Source organism: Elaeis guineensis, chromosome 15 (genome assembly GCF_000442705.2).
Source record: "Elaeis guineensis isolate ETL-2024a chromosome 15, EG11, whole genome shotgun sequence".
NCBI classification, from domain to species: Eukaryota; Viridiplantae; Streptophyta; class Magnoliopsida; order Arecales; family Arecaceae; genus Elaeis; species Elaeis guineensis.
The window spans coordinates 69,560,738-69,569,985 of record NC_026007.2 but is presented as its reverse complement, the minus strand read 5'-3'; the positions used below and the strand labels follow the sequence as shown (position 1 = coordinate 69,569,985).

The following is a 9,248-nucleotide window of genomic DNA, read 5'->3' as shown; positions in this document are numbered from 1 at the left end:
ATTGGTGTATAACTCATGGGCCATATTAAGAACAACTCATCCATGAGAACTTTCAGGTGGAAAGTGACACATGAACATGTCTTCCTAGCGGTGATGTTGGCTATAGCTTAAATTCCTGTCAAGCATGGTGTGTTCTTTTGGAAAGCTTTAAAAGTTCAGAAAAAGACACAAGAACCTTTGCTAGATGCTAAATGATTAAGTGCTCATCTGAATCAACATCTCTGCAAGGAGTATGAAATGAAAGGCCCAAGCCAACAATTGTGAGAAAAATATTTTTGAGAGACAAATCTTTTCACATGCTTATAGCTCTCAACTCCAAAATAAACTCACTAGCAATTTATTGCAAGGAAACGGTTTAGATTATTAGCCTTTATTTATTAATATTTAAAATGTTTACATTGCCCTTAGGCTTAAACAATTTTCCAGTAAAATAAACTCCAACACATTTTTACTTTTCACTTCGGAGAGGAGCATTTGCAATACAATCCCCATAGGGTGAAAAGTTCATAAATTAAGTATAATTTGCTTTAGGGAAGAGTAGGTTCCCATGATTGCAATAACTAAACCAGTTAGCATAACAGCCAGTATGATTACTAGCTCAAATCCCCATCTCAGAGTATTCTTAAAGACCTTGAGGTAGCATGCACAAGGTAAGAGCATTGTAGCAGTGCTGCTTAAAACTGATCCTGTGAATGCCATGACATATCCAAAAAATGGAACAGTCAAGGCCAGAACCACATTGCTGACCACTAAAATAGTTCTGATGACAATGCATATAGACCTATTCTTGGAGACTTGGAACCAATCTTCGACTGCATTTGCGACAGGTGTTACTACCAGTGCATACTTTGTGAATGGATTGATAAGAGTTGTGTAAATTGCAATCTTTGAGCTCAACTTTCCCACAGGAAGATTTAATGTCACCTGAGACTTCAAACTCTGACCATACATCAAATATCCCAGAACTGCCATGAGTCCATAATTGAGAAAACAGAGCCCAAAACAAACGAATAGCACCTGCAATAAGAATACATCGGAATCAAATCTACAACAAAAATAAAAATCTATCAGAGCCAATTCATTTTGTTAAGGCTTCATCTTAGAGCTGTGCTAATATTTTCTTGTTTAGGAGATTTCACAAATGATATTGACATTGCATGATTAAGGCATTATCTCTTTAAGAAAATAAGCCTCTGAGGAATAGATGCACATATGGATGGAGGTGTACTGGTGTATTCATGGCCAAAGTGAATAAAACGTTAGGTGAATGCTTCAAAAAAAAAAAAAAAAGAACGTAGGCAATGACACCTTGCCACTGCCCCTGAATTTTTTTTTTCTTTTCTTTTCTTTTTTTTTATTTTTAAGAAGAGGATTTTACTAACATTTATGACGATATCGTTTGAAGAAAAATAAGCTTTTTGAGGAACTAAAACTGAAAAAATCCATCTCTATATTGTTGCTAGAAGGACTTGGGTCCATTGGTAGGAACCCATCTCCTGAGACTATAACAAAGAACCTTGTTGGGTGGATGTCTGGCTAGGACACCACCTCCCAAGATCCTTTCAGTACCACGCGATGCAGCAGGAAGAAAGAAGAAACAAAACAAAAGGAAAAACAATCAAAATACGTGGATCAGCCACAAAAGGGCTCGCCTCCACGGGGCATGCAAACTTCACTATGAAAAGAAAATTTTACAAGAGGAGACCTCACCCTCAACCCTTGTACACCCAATTCTCTCTCACATGAAGTTCCCCTCACAAAAGCTCTCTCTCTCTTGGAGACCCCCCTGAACCCCTGAAGAGCCTGGCGACCGCTGTCCAGGAGCCTCCTGCTCCTTCTCTCACAGCGCCTCACGCCTCTCTCTCTCTCCTCGGTTCGTACGGCGGCGAGAAACCAAACCACCCCCCTGCTGTTACGTTCTCAGGCTTTTTAAAGCCTTAAACATAAGTTAGAGAGTGATTAGGAATCCTTAATCAAGCCAAATCACGTCCCAAACCGTCCGATCAAGACCGGAAGCCTCCTCAGCCCTTCGATCGCGCTCCGGTCCACGGAATAGGGCCGTGGACCGCGAGAATCGAGTGGGAAACGTCCACGCGGTCCACAGGCCGCGCCGTGGACCACCCGGTCCACGGTGGACCGGGGATGGGCCAGCAGGCTGCTGGGTCGCGCGTCCCGCACGGGCCTGGGCCTGGGTCGCGCGTCCCGCGCGGGCCTGGGCCTGGGACGCGCGTCCCGCGCGGGCCTGGGTCCCGCGTCCCGCCCGGGCCTGGGTCCCGCGTCCCACGCGGGCCAGCGGGCCTGGGACGCGCGTCCCGCGCGCCGCCGCCTGCGGCCGCGCCGCTGCCGCCCGCCGCCGGTCGCCGGCGGTCCTCCACCGCCTCGGTTTTCGTGCCATCTTCGAAAGCTCGTATCTTCTCCATCCGAGCTCCGATTCAGGTGATCTTGGTCTCGTTGGACTCCATTTTTCGCCGCGAACCTCACTGTGGGCTCAATGTGGGCTGAATCTCGAGGCGTCAAATCCTAACAATCTCCACCTCGACTCGATATTCGGCCTCCTCCAAACTTCGAGAGCATCTGGATCTCCTCGCCCCCATGCCCTGGGGCAATCGCCTGCTGATCATGGATGGGCAAACATGGGAGTCGAGCCAGGCTACTCGATCCCATCTCCGTCGTATGCTGTGCTCCTCCTGACCTGAGACCTGCTCGGGGCATCATCCTGCGGCAATAGGAATCTTACCTTGCGACGTCGCCTCTCGTCCTCCCGAGTCTCCTGTCTCGTGCCCGATCCGCCTCCTGGAGCTCCACCTCGCTCTGGGCTCCACCTGGCTCCCGATGCTCCACCTCGCACTGGGCTCCCTGCCAGGTAATAATGTCCTCTGCTCCCCTTCTTCCCCTCCAGCACAATCCTATCGCCGCGGAGCACCCTCAGGATTCCTCCACCAGCTACCGTCCTGTAGCCTCTCGAATCCAGTCTGCTAAGTGAGATAAGATTCCGCCTGAAATCGGGTATGTATCGGACCTCCCCCAATCTCCTCACTGCACCGTCATGTGTCCTCCAGCTGACCGTCCCAATGCCTCTGATCGCACAGCTCGATCCATCCGGCAGATATACAGTGCTCTCACTGTTCTCCAGGGAGTCAAACTGCTCCTCTCTGCAACACACATGATAGGGGCATGCAGAATCTAATATCCACTGCTGGGAAGAAGTAGATACCTCGTCAGATATCTCCAGGACATCTCCATCTGAATCGCTGCCGGCCGTCGCTACAGCAGCCACCGTCCGATTTTTCAGTTGAGGGCAATCTCTGGCTAGATGCCCCAACTCTTCACACCGGTAACACCTGGTTTTGCTCAAGTCCCTCCTGGACTTAGACCGCCCTCGATGCGATCTCCTGTCGCTCCGTCTACCGCCTCCTGCACCTCCAGAAGCCACCAAAGCTGAGCTATCGACACCTGAGCTCGAAGCTGGGTTCTCCCTCCTGAGAACCTCGTTCTGGAGTATCGCCGCGGTGACCTCGTCCATCTTGATAGTGCTCTTCCCCACTAGAAGAGCAGTCACCAAGGACTCGTACGAAGAAGGAAGCGACGCCAGCAAAACCAGCGCCCTGGTCTTCTCCTCAACGTTCTCGCCAACGCTGAGAAGGTCGGTGAGGATCTTCTGGAAGTGGCTCAGATGCTCCTGCACGCTCTGTCCCTCAGTCATCCGCAGTTGGTAAAACTGCCTCCAGAGGAAAAGTGTGTTGGTGAGAGACTTTGCCATGTACAACTCCTCGAGCTTCGACCACAGCACCGTCGGGGAAGTCTCGCTCAGCACATGGATCACCACCTCATCCGCCAGGTACATGCGGATGGTACTCACCGCCTGCATCTGTAGCCGTTTCCAATCCCGCACCTCCATGGTGGTCGGTTTCTCATCGCACAAGAGAGCTTCGATCAACCCCTGTTGGATGAGCACGTCCTTCACCCTTGCCTGCCACAAGGAGAAATTGCTCTTACCATCAAACTTGTTGATCTCCATCCTGATTGTTCCTGTTTTCTCCATCTTCAGTCTTGCTCACCACCACTGCAATCTGCGTCCTTGTACCGCCTTGCTCTGATACCACTTGTTGGGTGGATGTCTGGCTAGGACACCACCTCCCAAGATCCTTTCAGTACCACGCGATGCAGCAGGAAGAAAGAAGAAACAAAACAAAAGGAAAAACAATCAAAATACGTGGATCAGCCACAAAAGGGCTCGCCTCCACGGGGCATGCAAACTTCACTATGAAAAGAAAATTTTACAAGAGGAGACCTCACCCTCAACCCTTGTACACCCAATTCTCTCTCACATGAAGTTCCCCTCACAAAAGCTCTCTCTCTCTTGGAGACCCCCTGAACCCCTGAAGAGCCTGGCGACCGCTGTCCAGGAGCCTCCTGCTCCTTCTCTCACAGCGCCTCACGCCTCTCTCTCTCTCCTCGGTTCGTACGGCGGCGAGAAACCAAACCACCCCCCTGCTGTTACGTTCTCAGGCTTTTTAAAGCCTTAAACATAAGTTAGAGAGTGATTAGGAATCCTTAATCAAGCCAAATCACGTCCCAAACCGTCCGATCAAGACCGGAAGCCTCCTCAGCCCTTCGATCGCGCTCCGGTCCACGGAATAGGGCCGTGGACCGCGAGAATCGAGTGGGAAACGTCCACGCGGTCCACAGGCCGCGCCGTGGACCACCCGGTCCACGGTGGACCGGGGATGGGCCAGCAGGCTGCTGGGTCGCGCGTCCCGCACGGGCCTGGGCCTGGGTCGCGCGTCCCGCGCGGGCCTGGGCCTGGGACGCGCGTCCCGCGCGGGCCTGGGTCCCGCGTCCCGCCCGGGCCTGGGTCCCGCGTCCCACGCGGGCCAGCGGGCCTGGGACGCGCGTCCCGCGCGCCGCCGCCTGCGGCCGCGCCGCTGCCGCCCGCCGCCGGTCGCCGGCGGTCCTCCACCGCCTCGGTTTTCGTGCCATCTTCGAAAGCTCGTATCTTCTCCATCCGAGCTCCGATTCAGGTGATCTTGGTCTCGTTGGACTCCATTTTTCGCCGCGAACCTCACTGTGGGCTCAATGTGGGCTGAATCTCGAGGCGTCAAATCCTAACAAACCTAATGACTACTTAAGTTGCACTAATGAAATATCTCCAGAACAAATCTAATTACTAAGCTTGCAAACTGAAGGCCATCACTGAATATAATGATCTTGCTAATCTAGTAGCAGAGAAATTTTCAGAGCACTCGTCTTACTCTAGAAAACATTGTTCTATCTCTCATGGCGGTATACATGGTTGGGAAGACGGCATGCCCACTAAAGCAGAATGCATATAAACTCACAGCAGTAGGAATTCCACTCCATCTCAGAAGGACTCCTCTTTTATGAAACCCAACCCCGTCAGCTGCTCCAGACCACACAACAGAGGCTACCACAATGAGACAAGACAATACCCCACCAAGAGAAACATATGCAAGGATGCTTAAGCTTCGAAGCCATGTCGTCGGCAAAATTACCAAGGCTGCAAGCAGAACAAATCCTTGTTTACCTCCAATCTTCCATGTCCCTATATCGAACTTGTATGGAAATAACTTCTCCAAGTTATCACCTTCTAATATCAAGAACTCAGTGGCCACTAGATACAACTCAAGGTACATGAAGGTTGCCACTATGAGCCTCCCCTTGCGGCCAAAAGCTAACTCCCCTATGTCAGGATAGGTCTTAACAAGTACATTTGAATCCATGCAACGTTGCAAGAGAATCCCGGTGTAGCAACAGATGACTGCAGTTACAAAAAGAAGCATTAAGCTTAGCCATCCTCCTTGCGACAAAGCATATGGAATTGATAGTATTCCGAATCCTGAAAAACATAAAAAATGACATAAATTTTAAGTCCAAACTATGTCCGTGCTTTATATTTCTGCAGCATAGAAGATGAAGATAGATTAATAGAGTTTCATCACATTCCATCACTATGTTAGATGATGAAACGTAGGTGAAAATCTTTAATCACAAATACCATAATATGGAATTCGTTGTAAGTGGACATAGCAAAAGAGTAGAGGGAGGGATGAGACCTGCAAGAGCATTGACGCCATTGAAACAAGTCTTGAAGAAGGTGGTGCCTGTCTTTGAGGGTATATGGGGCTCCATTTTTTGTTCCTTCTACGTAAGGCCCTTGGAGTGGTGAAGTTCATGAGTAGAGGGGGGCTTATTAAGAGAAGGAAAAGTGGGATGATCTGGTTGGAAAATGACATAAGATACGTGGTTGGCTTTTGTGGTGGTGGTGAGGAGGTAAAAAGTAAAAGAAAAGAGAGTAAATAAATAGACTTCATGCCCATGAACCTTCGGTCATGTCTAGCTTTTTCTGGTTCCGAACGGGTTGAAGTCTTCAATGCAATCTGCTGAGGATTCCACTCTTTACTGGTGCAAAGTTGATGACGCCTGCACCTCCCAATTTTGTATTTTTTAGAGGAAAAAAAAAAAAGGCTCGTGAATGTTTTTCGATACTCGTTAGATGGCACAAAAACTTATTCGAGTCTCAACGAGAGCATTTGTCACATTGGGCAGCTTATTGGTTGGTTAGAGAACTCATTATATTTCTTGAAGATCGAATGATGTTCTTTTGAAATTCTAGTTTTGAAGGACTAAGTTATTAAGGGATTGGTGGATAAAGGATAGTAACGCACCAAGGTGGCATCCACCAAGAAGTGATGTTATACAAGAAGGGCAGTGCATCGAGGTTGGAGCAGTTTAGAGATAAAATTGAGACTAAATCGATTTAAGTTAATTTTTTTTTAAATCAAATGGAAACTAAACTGATGGTTTATAGCAAAAGAAACCGAACCAAGCCATGTTTCATGTGCTCTTGAGTGAAGACATCATTGTACCTACCGGGCCTCCTTTTTGGTTGTTTCATTCATTTGTGGTGGTTGAAGCCAAACCTAGTGACTTCCATTCGTGGTGAAGTCAAATCCTTGGGAAAATAAAGATGGTGATTAAAGATTCAAAATGATTTATTTGAGCGGCCTTGGATTTCCATAATGTATTTTATTGTTTTCCTCTAAAAGAAGGAGATGGAAGGGTTTGACAATTGCCACCCAGATCTCCAGATATCAACAATGATTTAAAAGAAAAGATCCAAGCAAACAAGCTTCACGAACCAGCAATAACAACATCTTCTCAACCTGACACAAGCAAACCTAAAACTAGATCTTCTTAACCAGATAAATTGAACCGAAACCAAACTAAAACTATTGTGCCAAATGACAAGGTCAAATTTCCTTTCACAAGCACTCTTTATCCTTGACCAGGCACTTGAAGCTTGGCTCATTGATTGATTGCTGCTCTAGTGGAGCACTACCTTTTTCCTGAACAAAAGTGGCACAGTCATCAAGCATCATGCCAATCCAATGAAATGAAGTTATTTCAAGGTGAATAGAGATTTGGAAAATTAATAAGAAAAAAAACCAAGTGCATGGTACGGCAATATCAATTAGTTAATATGTAACTCGTGGCCATTATGAGACCTTGGTTTCTTATTCAATTGATTGCTGAAGTATAGAGATGGGAAGATTGTTTCCCTTCAGCTAAGAAAGCCAAGGCTATGTATGGACTTTTTCTGGTTTCTCCGGAGTCCGCATAACATCTAGCACGTTAAAAAGGAAGAAAAGAAGAACACAGGAGAAAACAAACTAGGAGGGAGTCGCACTAGGCGATGTTCCCATAATGGTGACCACCTTTTATATATATATATATATATACATAATTTTGCAAAATCTATTTAAGTGGTTGTGCCACTACAATTCCCATCTCACCTGCTTCCAAACCCAAACCAACCCAAAAATGATCTTGTTCTTCCCTGAGCTTGGACCCACCGATATAAACTGAATCGCACAAGGACCACATATTTGAAGAATGCCGATTTGAAAGCATGGTGATGTCTTAGATAAGCAAATTAAAAATTGCTGAATCCCATCATTAGCCGAAAGACAGGTACGCTAAACCTAACCCTGTTGAACAATTTTGGAATCACATTAGGTCTCGAGTAGGCATTTGGAGATGTTACTAGTAGAGTAGATTTGTAACATACGAGAATTCAATGTATGCAAACAAATGATACGGTTAATACCACTGTCATTGTACTGATCCCTAAAACATCCAATGAGGAGCTCGAACCAGTCTTCATAGCATTTGCTATTGATGCAACTACCTATTGTTCTTTGTTTCTTTTAATAACAATCTTAAAAGAGAAATCCAAAAGTGTCAGTCATATATTAAAAAAAATAAAAATAAAAAAAAGAAAGAAAACCACACATGGCATCCTCATTTTGCCTCATCAAGCCTCTCCATCTGTTCTTTTCCTCGTCAAGTCATTCTTCTCATTCGTGAAGTCTTCCTTCTCCTTTCCGAGTTTCTTTCTCCTCCTTCAAATTCTTCTCTCCTTTTCAGGATCTTTACACATAAGAGTTTATGAAATCTAAAGAATGATATGTATATAATTTTTTATGTTAGACAAAGCTAGAAAACTATGTATTATGTATTGGTATTGATAAATATCATATTCTGAAAAATATGTATTGATTTATCTATAAATATGTATTGACTTATTAGATGACTAATTTTTTACTTGGTATATATCATCTGGCTATGTAGTGTGTATTGGTAAAAAGTATATTTCAAATATTATATATCAATTTATTTGAAAGTGTATGTCGAATCATTGTTAGATGTATATCAAAAAAATTTATAGTAAATATCTAGAAGTTGTCAAGTACGTATTACCTAACCATGTATTATATTGGTGAATGTGATATTTTAAAAACTATATATTAATTTGCTAAATTTATATCATCTGACCGTATACTATATACTATTAAATATCATACTCTAAAAATTATGTATCAAATTATCTAGATATATGTATTAGCTTGCAAAATAACTAATTTGTTTGATATGTATCACATGGTAATGTAGTGTGTACTACTAAAAAATATATTTAGGAAATAAGAAAGCTAGAGGATGTCGCATGTGATTTTTTTTTTTTTTAATTATGGGACTAACAACTATATTAATGAGAGTCCGTGATTTTTGGGTTTCTTCTTTTAGATAGGCACCTAGGAATGGATGGCAAAATAGAAAGCCTACCTCATATTTCCTTCTTTGGTGCCCACTCCATACGATTTATCTTCTACGAAGAGAGCAAAGGAAAAATAGATAAATTAACCATGCAATAAGAAACAATAATGAGA

At 45.0% G+C, this 9,248-nt stretch overlaps 1 protein-coding gene across 2 annotated transcripts; it reads right to left on the bottom strand.

Annotated features, from left to right (window-relative positions):
• Nucleotides 1-327: 327 nt before the first annotated feature.
• On the bottom strand, nucleotides 328-6,194 carry LOC105058309 (amino acid transporter AVT1I). 2 transcript variants are annotated; one of them, XM_073249648.1, is made up of 3 exons: nucleotides 6,075-6,179; nucleotides 5,253-5,779; nucleotides 328-1,017 (listed from the first exon to the last, which is right to left on the bottom strand). In XM_073249648.1, the coding sequence occupies exons 1-3, from the start codon at nucleotides 6,148-6,150 to the stop codon at nucleotides 505-507; spliced, it is 1,116 nt and encodes a 371-aa protein (XP_073105749.1). In that variant the 5' UTR covers nucleotides 6,151-6,179; the 3' UTR covers nucleotides 328-504. The 2 variants fall into 2 exon arrangements, with proteins under 2 accessions (XP_073105749.1, XP_073105748.1); XM_073249647.1 differs by having other exon boundaries at nucleotides 330-1,017; nucleotides 5,253-5,857; nucleotides 6,075-6,194.
• Nucleotides 6,195-9,248: the final 3,054 nt, after the last annotated feature.